Below are 17,449 nucleotides of genomic sequence, written 5' to 3'. Positions count from 1 at the left end.
AAAGTATAAAACAATTGTTCCAAAACATCCCTGGCAAAACAGACATGGCAGAACATTTTATTGCAACAGAGGACAACCCTGTAAAGATCCTCCTACACAGAATCCTTGCAAATTATCCCACATAAGTTGAACGTCAGTTATTATCCATACTACAACTGGGTTTTATCAAAGTGAGTTCTAGCCCATGCATAGCACCCACTGTGTTTGTATGCAAGAAGTCTGGTGAAATTCGACTTTGTGTTGACTATAGAGAACTTAACAAGAAGACAGTCAAAGATGCATACTCTCTTCCTCGTCCAGATGAAGTGCAAGATTGTTTGATGGAGTCTGCTATTTTATCAATGTTTTACTTGAAGAGCGGGTACTGGCAGTTTCCTGTGCATCGCCCAAAACAGCTTTTTGCCCAGGCTCTGGGTTTGTCCTATATGAACAAGTACATGAAAAAATTTGGAATTTTCAACTAGAGTAGGACCATAGCACATCGATAAAAAGTACTGAAACAAGTTCAAGTAGTCCATGATATTAAATCACAGTAAAACAATAAGAAGTGTTATATCTCTACTGTGCTCAAGATACCATAATGGAAATGCACAGTAGGGATATAACACTTCTTATTGTTTTACTGTGGTTTAATATCATGGACTACTTCAAATTGTTTCAGTACTTTTATCGACGTGCTATGGTCCCTACTCTAGTTGAAAATTCCAAATTTTTTCGTGTACTTGTTTGTTAACTATTTTTGTAAATAATTTTATTATGACTGGTGAACCCACGCATACCGCATCTGAAATGGGCGCCCCGCGCCCCAGCTATATCAATTATCATCTGAAAAGTGAAGTATCCATTACGCTTTGTTGTCAGCTATGTTCAACTCGTTACACAGCAATACGAATAAAGAACTTCTCCGGAAGAACCTCTACAATCTACGCATACCAAAAGAAATGGTGTGGCCCCCCAATTTTATTAATTATCATCTGAAAAGTGAAGTATCCATTACGCTTCGCTGTCGGCTATGCTCAACCCGTTACACAGCAATACGAATCAAGAACAGCTTGAAAAGTGCCTTTGCAATCAAAATAGCCACTATGAAAAATACGGACGATTTCTGTTTCGAAGGGAAGCCATCACGTGCTTTAGCTGTTATCGAGTTACGCTTGTCTGAAGGCATCAGTCAGTTATTTACTTACTTACTTACTTACTCATCAGTAGAAAATTCCTTTAAATAAATTTTTTTTTAAATTCCGTAGCAACTTGTTGAAAGCATTTCGAGTCGATCTGAAAGCTTGTTTGGGCTTAGTTTTACCTCACTAATACTGCCTCGTCGTCGTCAGGGAAAATTGAGGCTGGTTTTTGGGTGATTTTATTTTGTGGGCCACGCCTACTGCTTTGTGGTCCCTACTATACAGTTACTATCGTACTGTATGATTCTGTAGTATGCCATTTGGTCTTTGTGGTTCCCTTGCTTCCTTGCAGAGACAAATGAATACTGTCCGTGCAGACCTCCCATTAAAACCACATACCTGGATCAGGGGCAGCCCTAAACAGCGGTGCAGTACCACTTTACTTTGCTCAAAATTCTTTTGATGTGGTAAAAGGAATGTGTATAATTAACAAATTGGCTTTGATGTTAATAGAAAACTGCCAGTTTTACTGCTCTACTTTATTTTTCTGGGGAAGGCTCTGCTGAATGATTTACTTGTTCATTCACTAAGCAAGGATGGACATGTACAACATCTAGACATTCTCTTTCACAAGGTGTCTGCAGCTGGGCAAACCTTCCATAGAAGCGAGGGTCTCTCAGCAGATTGTTATCAACCTTAGCTCGGGGACGAGCTTTCAGCTAGAGGGACAAATGTAATAAACATCACCATGATTGACTAACATACACTTTATAATGTAATAGTATATTAAAATTATAAATTTAAAAATGAAGTAGAGAATCAAGTAGTAAAAAGTAGTGAACAACAGATGAACAATAGTTATTACAGCATAGCTCAGTAGAAAATCCCTACTTTGGCATGGTATAGCATTTATTTTGTTTCCAATGCTAAAGTAGGGATTTCCCACTGAGCTATGCTGTAATAGCTGCTATCGTTCATCTCTTGTTTCACTACTTTTTACTGCTTGAATCCCTACTTCATTTTTAAATTAATTTAATTTTTGTTAAAGCATACAACTAGCAGTGTTGGGAGTAACGCATTACTTATGTAATGCGTTACGTATTATTATTACTTTTGTGGTAACAAAGTAATATAACGAAATACGTTATAAAAACAGGTAATATAACACAAGCTACTTTACTTACAAATGTAATGCGTTACCTAAGTAATATAGTTACTGTAATGAGTCTAATATTATGTAATATTATTACTACAAGTAACGAAGTTACTAATCTCGTTAGTTATCCCCTGAGTAACGCCTAGCCACAACGAGGTAACGAGGCCTACTGAATGAAGCTTATTCACCAGCTTCTTACTTATAACCAAAATTTGCATATTGTCCAACAACGCAATCATGTCATGTGATAAGGTGGTAGTTTCACACGTGACAGCTTAAGGCTATGGACACAAAGTAATATAACATGTAATATTATTACAGTTACTTTATTTTATGGGTAACATGTAACTGTAACTAAATAGTTCAGTTGCAAGTAATATGTAATATGTAACTAGTTACTTTTACAAAGTAACTTGCCCAACACTGACAACTAGCTATAAACATCTGACTGTTCTATTAGGGTGACTGCTGTATTAGAGTATCTCGAGTCAGTCTTAAAGATGTGCGCTTGCCAAAATGGGGCATGGTCATCGTGATTTTGATTGATTGTTAGAGTCAGCCTTCCAACTTGAAGGTGTGTGGTCACTGACTAGCTATTCCGTCACCTAGTGTAAAAGCGGTGTGTCATCATGGTTTCAATCGATAGATTGATAAAGCGTAGAATAAAGAATGGGCGTACTTGATCATGTGACCTATCGTGAAGACACAGGTAGCTATCTAGTAACAGTACCTCTATACAGTAGCATAGTCTAAGCACCTTAAATAATCTTGTGATGTCAATTACGCTGCTTAAAGAAAGTGTTTATACAGAAAATTAACGCCTCGATATGGTTTTGTTGTATGAAGAATAGACTTGCGTCGATTATGCCAGCATAATTTTTGGCATAATAGGGGATGAAAAGCATAAAGCATGAATGCTGGCATAATGGAGCATAATTAGGAGCATAATGGGAAAATTTCCACCACAACAAGTATAACTTCTGCTATAACAGTCACTAAGTCAAGGTATAACCTGTTTTGGATGGTGAAATGATTCCTAGCAACGAGTAGAAAAATGCACTGCTATCTTACTACAGGCTTACATGTGCACTTGATGGAATAGATGCTTTTCATTGTGGGTTTGACTTTTATAGGACATACGTAGTCACGTGCCACCAAGGCATGAAAAAGCAGTTTAGCTGATCTTCAATCAATGAATTTGGTATTATATATCATGTCTCATCGTCTGATTTTGTGATATGATGAATATGATTATTGGAAGCTCGATTGGAAGACAATACAATAGAAGCTCTGATGAAGTTAGTGTTGAGTCAGTATAACTAGCTAGTGAGTCTACTGGGATTAATATCAAACCAGGAAGATATGTCAAGACTCTCTAATAGAGCAGTCAAACACTCTAATAGAACAGTCACCGAATGCAACATAGAGAATGAGAACCATTTAAGTGTTTATCCAATGTAGGAGGCTAATATGTTTTTTGCAAATGCAAGTCACATGTATACTGAGCAGTTGCTGTCCTTTGAATACCAGTTGCTAGAACTCAGTAGTTCAATCAGAAACCACACGGCAAATATTTTATACACAGTAATTCACTATTTGCATACAAGACTACAAAGATAATGCTAGACAATAAAAATAAAATGTCATGCCTATAGCTTCTAACAAACTAACCCCTGCTCTAAAATGCCTACTAACTATGAAACACATCCCCTTTTCAAGCTAGTGTTATTATTTGTATGTTGCAGTTGAAGTGAAACTTCTCCATTTACATGAAAAACTCTGTACAAAAAAAATAAAATAAAAATTAAAGCATAATGTATTTCTGAACATAAAAATAAGCATAATAGGCAGAAAATTTGGGAAATGTCAAAAAGCATAATAGGCAAATTTTGGAGCAAAACAGGCAAATTGTGGAGCATAATAGACTCAAGCCTAACAAAGAAGACAAGCAGCCTGATTGAAGATGAAAGAAGAGACAAGGCGCAGAGGACCTACACTCATCAAAACCCCAAAAGGCACATCCTACTGGTGAGTTTGTTATTGTGGCGTAAAATAGTGGCTGTGCACTGCTTCGTTTGGCCTGTAGCCTTGCGACTGTGGTCAGTGAGGCAGTGAGGCTAAAATTCGAGTTTTGGTGTTTATTAAAAAAATTATATCCGGCCACCTGTAAGTGTTTTGTTGCATTTAATGCTGTTTTATGTATTATACGGACTAGTACTATTCCATAAAGGTGATTTTGGTCATGTAAAATGTCTCTAGGGTGATTTTTAAAGGCAGAATTTTGAGTGGCGCATGAAAGTTTCACTGCAATCCCTACTTAAATGGTGCTACCATACCATTTGATACTGATGATGTAATTATTATGATGTAATCTTATGTCACTCTTACTGTAATGTAGTATATAAGGACATGTAACTATTGTACATTGCTTTTGCTTTTATGATTGAGTGTAAGACTGCTTGTGAATATATAGCTGTTATATCATATCTAATCAAAAACAGTCAAGCTGTAAAAAAAGGAGTGTGGCCCTTGAAAAGGCTATGGTGAAAAAAGATGCGAAATCCAAGGTGGCGGCCAAGAAATGGCTGTGATGGTAGGTTAATGGTAAAAATTTTAATAACGACAATTCAGGTGAATTTTGTGCCAATTGACCAAGCGGCACCAAATTCACCTGAATTGTTGTTATTAAAATTTTTACCATTAACCTACCATCACAGCCATTTCTTGGCCGCCACCTTGGATTTCACATCTTTTTTCACCATAGCCTTTTCAAGGGCCACACTCCTTTTTTTACAGCTTGGCTGTTTTTGATTAGATTTCACTTCTTTTTGTATTTGTATACCCCAAAGCTGGCCTATGGCCAGCTTTGGAGCTTTTTAACCTATATATTTTTCTTTACCACAGGAAAAAGAAAAAGATGAAGCAGATTTTATAAACACTTTAACTCATTCTGATTTTATCAGTAAATGTACAAATTATATATATAATGCATATATCAAGAGTTCATAATATAAAAAGAGAGCATATATTTATTACATGTCAATTAATCCCCACAGGATAAATTGCAGCTGATCTCTCTACTGGGTGACTTGAAATGTAGCTGAAATCTCTACAGGGTGATCTGCTTGTACGTAGATGAACTCATTACAGGATTCTCTCTACAGGGTGACTTGACTCTAGCTGAACTCTCTGCAGGGTTGTCTGTTTGTAGTTGAATTCTCTACAGGGTGATTTGTTTGCAGCTGAACTCTCTACAAGGTAACTTCTTCTACCTGATCTGTCTACAGGGTGACTTGTTTCTAGCTGGTCTCTCTACAGGACGATTTGTTTGTAGCTGAATTCTCTACAGGGTGATGTGTTTGCTGCTGAACTCTCTACATGGTGGTTGCTTTGTAGCTGAACTCTCTAAAAGGTAACTTCTTCTAGCTGATCTTGCTACAGGGTGATTTGTTTGTAGCTGAATTCTCTACAGGGTGATTTATTTGCAGCTGAACTCTCTACAAGGTGACTTCTACTAGCTGAATTCTCTACAGAGTGATTGATTTTTTTGCAGCTGAACTCTCTACATGGTGGTTGCTTTGTAGCTGAACTCTCTAATAGGTGACTTCTTCTAGCTGAACTCTCTACAGGGTGATATTTTCATAGCTGAACTCTACAGGATGATTTGTTTGCAGCTGAACTCTCTACATGATGATTTCTTTGTAGCTGAACTCTCTGCAGGGTGATTTGTTTGTAGCTGAAATCCCTACAAGGTAACTTCTTCTAGCTGATCTATCTACAGGGCGATTTGCTTGTAGCTGAGTTCTCTACAGGGTGTTTGTTTGCAGCTGAACTCTCTACATGGTAGTTTCTTTGTAGCTGAACTCTCTACAATGTGACTTCTTCTAGCTGAACTCTCTACAGGGTGACTTGTTTCTAGCTGATCTCTCTACAGGGTGACTTGTTTCTAGCTGAACTCTCTTGTTTGCAGCTGAACACTCTACATGGTGGTTTCTTTGTAGCTGAACTCTCTACAAGGTAACTTCTTCAAGCTGATCTTTCTACATGGTGATTTGTTTGTAGCTGAATTCTCTACAGGGTGATTTATTTGCAGCTGAACTCTCTACAAGGTGACTTCTTCTAGCTGAACTCTCTACAGAGTGATTGATTTTTTTTGCAGCTGAACTCTCTACATGGTGGTTTCTTTGTAACTGAACTCTCTACAGGGTGATTTGTTGGTAGCTGAACTCTCTACAGGGTGATCTGTTCGTAGCTGAACTCCCTACAAGGTAACTTCTTCTAGCTGATCTTTCTACAGGGCAATTTGTTCGTAGCTGAGTTCTCTACAGGGTGATTTGTTTGCAGCTGAACTCTCTACATGGTATAGTTTCTTTGTAGCTGAACTCTCTACAATGTGACTTCTTCTAGTTGAACTCTCTACAGGATGACTTGTTTCTAGCTGCTGATCTCTCTACAGGGTGACTTGTTTCTGGCTGAACTCTCTACAGGGGATTTGTTTGCAGCTGAACTTTCTACATGGTGGTTTCTTTATAGCTGAACTCTCTACAAGGTGACTTCTTCTAGCTGATCTCTCTGCAGGGTGATTTGTTTGTAGCTGAACTCTCTACAGATGATTTGTTTGTAGCTGAACTTTCTACAAGGTGATACTGTTAGGTGACAACGATGGCGAGAGAAGCAATACAGCAACGTGTTAACAAGTGATCGTTAATTGGACTCTAATTATAACCAACCACGCATGCGCAAATAGTACACTGTAACACACCCCCCCACAAAGCTCCCCCCTTAGACATGCAGCTTACAACCACAACTACAAAAACAAGGGTGTAAAACCAGGTACAGTGTGCAAAAGTGAAAAACAACAACAACAAAAAACTGAAAGTGTTCAAATAGCCTAAAATCACAAATAATGTACAAGAATGATATAGTCACATAGCTCTAGACAAGGCATCAGCCACAACATTGTTCTTCCCTTTGACATGACGAATCTCTAACTGGAACTCTTGAAGGAACAAACTCCAACGTAACAACTTCCGATTACGATCTTTCGTACGCTGGATGTAGACTAATGGATTATGGTCAGTAAAAACCAGCACTGGTGCTACTGTCGAGCTCAAGTAGACCTCAAAGTGTTGAAGGGAGAGAATCAGGGCCAAAGTTTCCTTTTCACTTGTACAGTAGCTACGTTGGTGACAATTGAACTTCCTTGAAAAGAAACAAACGGGGTGATCTTGACCTTCTACATCTTCCTGCAACAACACCGCTCCCAATCCAATGTCACTAGCATCCACATAGAGTTTGAACTGTTTGTCAAAATCAGGGACCAATAAAACAGGTTCTGAACGTAAAATCAACTTTATTCTCTCAAAAGCATCTTGACACCTGTCTGTCCAAACAAAGTTCACTCCAGCCTTCAGAAGTGCAGTCAAAGGTTCAGCAATCGATGAGAAGTGATGACAAAATTTCCGGTAATAACCAGCCATTCCCAGAAACCTCATTAAGTCTTTCTTATCAGCAGGTACTGGAAATCTGGTAATAGCTTCAATCTTAGCAGACACTGGGGCAACCTGACCTTGTCCTACAACATGACCCAGAAATGTTACTTTAGCATGACAAAACTCGCTCTTCATTAAATTGACAGTCAGCTTTGCCTCCTGCAACCGATGGAGAAAACTACGTAATTGATCAACGTGCTGCTCCCAAGAATGGCTAAACACCACGACATCATCTAGATAAGCCGCACAACCATCTAGACCAGATATAACATGATTAATCATTCGTTGGAAGGTTGCAGGTGCATTTCGCATTCCAAAGGGCATAACTGTATACTGGTACAAGCCATCAGGCGTTGCAAAAGCAGATATTGCCTTAGCTCGCTCACTTAGTGGAACTTGCCAGTATCCCTTGAGCACATCAAATTTGCTCACAAATTGTGAACTACCAATACGATCAATACAGTCCTCAATCCTCGGCAAAGGAAAACAATCAGATTTAGTCACATTGTTAACTTTCCTAAAGTCAGTACAGAATCTCCAAGTCCCATCAGCCTTAGGTACTAACACACATGGGGAACTCCATGGACTTTGGCTAGGCTCCACGATTCCATGCTCCATCATGTATGCCACCTCCTTACGTATGTAGTCACGTTTAACAGGGTTCACACGATAGGGGTGCTGTTTGATAGGCACCGCTTCACCCACATCCACATCATGTACAGCTGCTGTGGTTATTCCTGGGGCGTCGGGGAAAATTGCCATAAACTCTTGTAAGAGGGACTCTATCTGTGTCTTCTCAGGAGGTGACAGGTGTTTCAACTTCTCATCCAGGTTAGTCAATATCTCAGAGTTACTCAACCTCATCACACATTTGTCCTCTCCATTGGTGTCAGGCTCTATCACTTGCTCCTGTTGAATTACTGTAGTTAATGCTGTAGGTTTCTCCTCTGAATCAGATTGACAATGGTAACGTTTCAGCATATTAATGTGACAGAGACGCCTGGATTTTCTCCTTCCTGGAGTACTAATAATATAGTTAACATCATTACTCTTCTCCAGCACAGTGTAGGGACCACAGTATCTAGCTTCCAGTGGACTACCATGTACAGGTAACAATGCCAGCACACGATCACCAGACTGAAAAGATCGTTCCCTTGCTTTCTGGTCGTACCAGGTTTTCATACCAGTCTGAGCAATCTTCAGGTTTTCCTGAGCAAACGTATTCGCCTTCTGTAGTCTATAACGAACATCACAAATGTGACTAAGAACACTCTCAGGTTGGTCTTCCTCCTTCAACAACGTCTCTTTCAGTAACTTCAAAGGACCCCTTGGAGTATGTCCAAAGACCAACTCAAAAGGACTAAATCCTAAAGATACTTGTACGGATTCTCTCACCGCAAATTTATTAATACTTTACAGCACAAGTGCTGAAGGTCTGTAGGACACCTGATCCTACAGCCTGCTCAAAGACTTTAGCTACTTAGACTTTAACTACTTAAGGTGTGTTTGAAAAGTTGGAGAAATAACAAGAGGGGAATTCCCTCATCCCAATCTTTCCCTTCTTGGAAACAATACGCTCTAATCATAGACTTCAGAGTCTGGTGGAATCTTTCCAGGGCTCCCTGAGATTGAGGGTGATAAGCTGACGATGTCAGCTGACTAATACCTAACTGGAACATCACCTCCTGAAAAAGTCCGGACATGAAATTGGAGCCTTGGTCCGATTGCACAGCACGGGGGAGACCAAAGAGCGTAAAAAACTTGACTAGTGCCCTCACAATCTGGGGGGTCTTAATATTTCGCAGTGGAATTGCCTCTGGAAACCTAGTAGAGCCACACATAATAGTTAGGAGATATTGGTTACCCTTCTTAGTCTTTGGGAGAGGACCCACACAATCTATGATCACATGAGAGAAGGGTTCCTTAGCTACTGGAATTGGCTTCAGTGGGGCAACCTTGGGTTTCTGGTTGGCCTTTCCTACCACTTGACAGGTGTGGCAGCTCTTACAAAACTTCTTAACATCTCTACTTATGCCTGGCCAGTAAAAATGATTGAGAACCCGGCGATGTGTCTTACTCACTCCCAGATGACCAGCCATGGGCGTGTCATGAGCCAGACTCAATACAGTACTACGATACTTCTGGGGCACCACAATCTGATAAATCATACTCCACTCATGTGAGGCTGGTACCGTGGGAGGCCTCCATTTCCTCATAAGCACACCATCCTTCATGAAGTAACCCCTGGGTACAGTATCTACTTTGTGCTCATCAAGTGCATACTGGCAAAGTTGCTGTATCTCTGGGTCATCAGACTGCTCCCGCAAAAGCTCTTGGCGTGTAAAGGTAAGCAGGGACACATCTTCTGTACTTGCCTGATTAACAGGTTGCTTCTCAACATTACAAGAATGTTCATCATCTACCACGTTTTCTTCAACAGTGGAGAATTCACCATGTGAGTTATCAACGTCTGCTTCAGTCACTTGCCTTCTAGCCATAGCTCTAGTAACTACTCCCACAGACATGGAAGAGACAGTCATTGTATCAGTGGCAGTCACCCGTTGGCCAGCTAAGTCATTACCTAGGATCAGAGATACACCTCTTACAGGGAGGGAAGGTCTGACTCCCACAATAACAGGACCATCTACCAGATTACACTTTAAGTGAACACTATGTAATGGTACACTCACGTGACCCAGCTCCACTCCTTGTAAGGTTACTTCCTGTCCTACAGCAGAATCATCAGAAAAAGGCAAGGTACTTTCTAAAATCAATGACTGAACTGCTCCAGTGTCCCTGAGAATTGTAATTGGGATACTCTTCCCTGAACCTAGCAGTGCTACCACACCAGATGAAATAAATGGAGCATATTCCTTAGGAATTGCTGTACCAACATTGGCTGGTGATGCTACAGTCATTGGTTTAGCATGCTTCCTCTGCAAGGCCCTACACTCAGCCTTAACGTGCCCACAACGCTTACAATAATAGCACACTGGGCCAGTTGGCAAACCAGGCTGGTTGTCTGGAGGGACTGTACTTCCTTTAGGATTTAACATTTTAGGTGATGGATTGTCTGACAGCAGCTTTCGGTCCACAACTGCAGGTACTCGACCTGTATTGTCTCCAGATGTTGGTGGCACTCTCTTAAAGGTACTCTTGTGCGTTAGGGCATAATCGTCTGCCCAGATGGCTGCTTAGTGTAAATCATCAGCTTTCCTCTCATCTAGATGCGTTTTGATGTCAGAGGGTAGACAGTTCTTAACAACATTAACTGACGAAGCTTGGGAAACTCTTGATTAACATCTTTGGAACTACACCAACGATCAAAAAGGTTTTCCTTGGACCTAGCAAACTCCACATAGGTTTGCTGCTCTCCTTTGCGACACCCACGAAATTGCTGGCGATAAGCCTCAGGAACCAGCTCATAAGCCTTCAGGATAGCTTCTTTGACCACCTCATAATTTGAACTTTGGTCTACCGACAGAGCAGAGTAAACCTCACGAGCCTTACCAATTAAGGTACTTTGGAGAAGAAGAGTCCAGACTTCCTTGGGCCATTCTAAACTGGATGCCACCTTTTCAAAGTGTAGAAAGTACTTATCTACTTCAGAGTCCTGGAAGGAAGGCACGAATCGAATATGTTTGCTCATGTCAAACTTTTCTGATTTTCCAGTGGTGCTAGCACTAGCGCCTGCTAATTCTAGTTCTTTAATTTTCAATTGAATGGACAATTCACGTTCTTTCAACTCTAATTCCTTTATTCTCAGCTGGCTCTCACGCTCCCGTTCCCTTTCTTGATACTCTAGCCTTTTCAGCTCCAGATCAGTGGGTGTATCCTCCTCTTCTTCCGAGACAATTTCTTCCTCTACCAAATACTTAGTTATGATTTTTCTAATGTCTGCTTTACGAGATCCAGAAGGAATTTCTAATTTGTAGTGAGTGGCCAATGATACAAGTTCAGTTTTCTTTAATGACGTGAGGGTAGCCAATCGAGGGCTCGCTGTAAAATCCTTGACTTGAAAAGACATAGTAACTGCGAGGTAGCTCAAGATCACAATGATCAATAACAATATCTCAAATAACTTAAACAAATTGTTCCAAATGTTGCTCACTGCACGAAGCTTCTCTATCACCAGACGACGAACAATGTACCCTAGTAAACACAAAAAGGGTGCAACAACAACAGAAATCGCCGACACACAAGTATCACCTGATCGGGTACCATTAAACCCGGTACCAAGGAATTTGAGTTTGTGCGGAATTAATCTTCCGCAAGATCGGTAGCTTTCCTCCACTGCTACGAACGAAGACAAAAGTTGTAGCAAATCACAGCGGCGTCGACTCCTGGACAAGCCCCCAAATGTTAGGTGACAACGATGGCGAGAGAAGCAATACAGCAACGTGTTAACAAGTGATCGTTAATTGGACTCTAATTACAACCAACCATGCATGCGCAAATAGTACACTGTAACAATACTTCTAGCTGATCTCTCTACAGGATGACTTGTTCCTAACTGAACTCTCAACAGGGTGATCTGTTCATAGCTGAACTTTCTACTGGGTGATTTGTTTGCAGCTTAACTCTCTACATGGTGATTTCTTTGTAGCTGAACTCTCTACAAGGTAACTTCTTCTAGCTGATCTTTTTACAGGGCATGTTTGTTTGTAGCTGAGTTGTGATTGGTTTGCAGCTGAACTCTCTACATGATGGTTTCTTTGTAGCTGAACTCTCTACAAGGTGATTTCTTCTAGCTGATACAGGGTGACTTGTTTCTAGATGAACTCTCTACAGGGTGACTTGCATGTAGCTGAATTGTCTATCAGATTAACTGTTTGTAGCTGAATTCCGTACAGAATATCCTGCAATGTAATATAATTCTGTAATGGAGTAAGTTATAAACGTAGCTGAATGCTCTATTAGGGTGACTGTTCTATTAGAGTATCTCTATCTCGCATTTGCTACACGTAGTTGCGTTTCGAATCATAACTCAGTGGTTTGTAATCCGATTCTTCTGTACTACTGCAAGGACTTTCTATGATGATTATTCCAGCTATACACTGATTTTCAGCTCATTGCTCTAAGCAGTTTGCCTGATAGACACGAAAACTAATAGTATTTTTATTCATAAAAATCGATCGCGTAATTTTGACACAGGTCAGGTTTTGTGTCATATCTCCGTGGTCTTTATCCCGATTCCTTTCAAACCACAAAAGGGCACTCCTACGATGGTTGCTCCATCTACATAGCAATTTTCAACGGATTCCTCAAAGGAGTTTATCCTGTAGGCGTGACAGACCTTCGACCTTATTTTACGCAAATAATCAGTCATAACTCCGTGAATGTTCATCGGATTCCTACCAAAGTTGGTACAGAGATCCGCCTTAATGAGCCCTTTAAGTGTGCCAAATTTCAACCCGATCCGAGCACGCATTCATGTTTTATGGCGGATTTTGCAAAATGTGCGAAATGAAGAAGTAGAAGAAGAAAAAAACGAAGAAATTAAAACGAAATTTTGTTCGCTCGTATCTCGGAAATGGCTTGAGCGATTTTCTTCAAATTTGGTGTGTAGATTCCCCTTGCTGGCTGGCACCTCTCTAGCAAATTTGGTTCCAATCGGATAAGGGATCACAGAGCTACATAGGTGTGAAATTGCGTTTTCTTTCTTCCTGTTAATATACTCACGGGTGGCACGCCGGCTTCTTGGGCCGCACGACACACTACCGTGTGTCTTGATTCTTCAGCAGTGAAACCGTAGTTAATTTTTCATATAGACACTTTCTGTATTTATGTGCCACAAAATTATTTGAAGTGCTCAAACTGCTGTAAGAGGTATTACTAGCTAGTAGACACCAGACTCATACAGAGACTGTAATACAAATTCTAATAGAACAGTCACCTGTTTATATCATAGCTATATGCTATAACAAAAAAGAATCAAACAAACTAGTGTATTTACAATTATCAATGTATAAATGAAATAGGGGTTCAAGTGATAAAAATTAGTGAAGCAAGAGATATGTATGAAAGATGGTATTACAACAGAGTCCTGTGGAAAATTTGCCACTTTTGTTCAATGCCAAAGTAGGGATTTCCCCCAGGTCTACATAGTCTATAATACTGTAGTTCATTGTACAGTACAACAGTACTGTATAGTAGGGACCACAAAAGTGTGGGCGTGTCCCATGAAAAAATATTACCCAAAAGCCAGCCTCACTTTTCCTTGACACGATGAAGCGGTATTGGTTAGGTAAAACTAAGCCCAAATAAGTCTTCAGATTGACCCAAAATTCTTTCAACAAGTTGCTATGGAATTTGTTTTAAAAATAATTTATTAAACTGAATTTTCTACTGACTGACTGACTAAGTAACTGACTGACTGATGCTTTGGACAAGCGTAATAATAACGGCTAAGGCTATGGACTTGATTTTTCACTGTTCAATGTTGCTTTGGCCCGAGAAATGCCTTTTGGCATACTGCAGTATGTACAATGCAGACTTACCAGTGTTCTCCTTTGTGTCCCATTCATCTTTGCTGACAGCGAAAAGTGTTGATTTGGTGGTAGTACATGATGGCTTCCTTTCATAGTGGAAATCGTCTGTATTTTTCATAGTGGCTACTTTGATTGCAGAGGTGATTTTTGAACAGTTCTTGATTCGTAATGCTGTGTAACAGGTTGAACATAGCTGACAATGAAGCATAATAGATACATCACTTTTCAGGCAATAATTGACTCTAGGGTGCATGGCACCATTTCTTTCTTTTGATGTGGTATGCGTGGGTTCACCAGTCATAATATATATATCTATTTTACAAAAAAATTAACAAACAAGTACACAAAAATTTAGAAATTTTCAACTAGAGTAGGGACCATAGCACATCGATAAAAAGTACTGAAACAAGCTGAAGTATATAGTGCACAATATTAAATCACAGTAAGCGTTATATCCCTATTGTACTCAAGGTACCATAATGGAAATGCACAGTACGGATATAACATTTGTGACTGGATATGCGAAAACCGTTCTTATCACTCAAGACAGGAAGTTTGATGTTTTTTTCACACAAACGCAAAGCTTAATTAATGCACTATCAAATTTCACTGTCACAGTCAACCCGAGTAAAGTGGTCTGCTTTTGCTGGCTACTTTTTTAAAGCACAGCGGCGAGCCTTACGAGTGGTCAGGAGCCTTGACGGAGCCCTGGCCAACCAGAAGATGGCTGTGTGTGGCTGTACAGCTCTGTGGTGTTGGACAATGACCTGTGCTGTAAATTTCCTTTCATTTTAGCCAGTTCTGAGCCCTGAATGGCCCATAGCTTGGCCTAATTCATCCCATCACGTTCCTTTTCAATTTTTGAACTCCATCTTGCCCGCCTTTCAGGGCCCCACCTCCCACCCTTCTGGATCTTGCCTGATACAGACAACCTTGGTTTAAAAACTATCTAAAATGGCAGGAAATTTAGCTGTTGGCTACTTCTTCAGTGGATGATCTGGAAGGTAAGAAATTGCTGTAAAATGTGTGAAAATTTGGTATGTGTAGCTACCACCACTGGCCAGCTACAACACTCTGAATATTTAAAACCGACGTTCCTCGATACTTTTAAATGGGCGATAAAAATGGTTTTCCCAGAGACAGTCACATTTCTTATTCTTTTACTGTGATTTAATATCGTGCACAACTACAGTTTGTTTCAGTACAATGTAAAACAACTACAGTTTGTTTCAGTAAATGCAGCTTTTGTGCTATGGTCCCTAATCTAGTTAAAAATTCCTAATTTTTTGTGCACTTGTAAATTACTTACTCTAAAGCTGCATTTTTAAAACTACTTTAATGCCTCAACTTAAAATACTATTTCACTGTTGCTAAAACCAATTGGTTACTAAACGATCCTGTATGATAGGCATTAAAAGTTGTAAATGATATGTGGCAGACTTATTACAATATATTTTTCAATAATAACTACTGCTTTTTAAAATGTGACATTATTGCAACCATTTCTTGGCTGTCACTTGATTTGACATGGCCTTTGTTTTGCATTGTGGAAAGCAAATTTGGCTGTTTGAAATATGTAGGTACAAACTATTTACATTAAGTTTTGTTTTTCATTTGTAGAGGATGATACTCCAACAATGAAAGACCTTAACAGATATGTTGCTAAAAGGAAATATGCCATTGATTGGAAAGATATTGGAGCTGAGTTGGGCCTAGATGATCATGTGTTAGACGTCATTGAGAATGATCACCGTAATCAAACTCGGACTTGTTTTAAAAAGGCTCTCAACCAGTGGTTAAGGTTATTCCCTACCAAAGCTACTTGGAGAACTCTAGAAGTTGCTCTTACTAATGTGACCAGGCAGAGTCTTGAACTTGATCCAGTTGATGATGTGTATGGTGAGAATTTGTGTATTTTATCCAAACCAAAGCAGCCAATCTATTAATAAACAGTATGGCTCCAAAAACACCAGGATGAAAAAGCTGTGAATCCAAAATGGTGGCCAAGAAATGGCTGTAATGGTAGGTTAATTGCAAAAAAATTCAGATAAATTTGGTGCCAAGAGCAGTATGTTTTCTTTTTAAATTTTTGCCTTTAACCTACTATCACAGCCTTTTCCACTATCGTGGATTTCACATATTTTTCACCCTGGTGTTTTTGGTAAAGCCGCACCCCATTTCACAGCTTTGCTGTATTGGTTTAGGTATCACTTCTTTTCATATTTGTGTACTCCAAAGCCAACCTATGACAACTGGCTCTGGAGCTTCTTTCCTTATCTTTGTTCTTTAGTACAGAAAGGAGGAAGAGATCAAGGGCTGAACTTTTGCTTGTGGATAATATTTCCAATTCAACTATTTTTGCTTATAATTTGTTTTAAAAATTACTGTATAAAATTATCCCTTGAATTCTCTTCATACATTGACTTGTTTGTAGCTGAACTCTCTACAGGGTGACTGAACTCTGACTTCAAATGTAACTAAACTCTCTGCAGAGATAGCTGAATTTTTCTCTATAAGGTGACTTATAATGTAGATGAAATTGCTACAGGGTGAATTGTACGTCTTTAGCTGAACTCAGTAATTTTTTTGTAGCTGAATTCTCTATAAGATGACTTGTAATGTATTTGAACTTTCTACAGGGTGAATTGTTTGTAGCCAAACTATCTGCTCGATGACTTTTAACCTGAGCTCTGTGTGTAGAGTGACTTGTAACCTACGTATCTAACTTGTAATGTAGCTGACCTAATGTGGATTGCTTGTCACGGTTACATGTTGTAGCTGAACCCTCTAATGTAGCTGGACTTTCTACAAGGTGAATTGCGACTGAATTTGACAAAACCAGGCTTCGACGCACAAAGCTTTGTTAGGAGATATGACGATTTTTAAAGTAATCATTGTGTAATAACTTCCCAGTGCCTACAGCTGTGCAAACAAATTTTGCACCAATTATTCATCTATTTACTAGCTATCACTGAGTGGGTGTATAAATTTCTGATACCCAAAATTTTAGGGCTGCACCGATTCCACTTTTTACCGATACTTCAAATACCAAGTACTTAGCTGGAAAGTATGTGCAAGTACAAGTACCTTAAAGTAGCTACTTCATAGTGCACACATTTATTATATATTGCATTTCATGGTATTCTTGTACACGTTTTCAGTATGGTTCATGTTTATAATGAAGTAGCC

General features: G+C 39.5%; 1 protein-coding gene across 1 annotated transcript in view; it reads left to right on the top strand.

Annotated features, from left to right (window-relative positions):
• LOC136255208 (uncharacterized) overlaps positions 1 to 16,206 on the top strand; it is a 38,943-nt gene extending 22,737 nt beyond the window's left edge. Inside the window, exon 5 of the mRNA XM_066047931.1 lies at positions 15,881 to 16,206. Within this exon, the coding sequence (XP_065904003.1) occupies positions 15,881 to 16,206 (326 nt within the window). The remainder of the gene's footprint in view (positions 1 to 15,880) is intronic.
• The last annotated feature ends 1,243 nt before the right edge of the window (positions 16,207 to 17,449 follow it).

This window comes from Dysidea avara, chromosome 5 (genome assembly GCF_963678975.1).
Source record: "Dysidea avara chromosome 5, odDysAvar1.4, whole genome shotgun sequence".
NCBI classification, from domain to species: domain Eukaryota; kingdom Metazoa; phylum Porifera; class Demospongiae; order Dictyoceratida; family Dysideidae; genus Dysidea; species Dysidea avara.
Note: the sequence above shows the minus strand (reverse complement) of the source record. Positions and strands in the feature narration are given on the sequence as shown.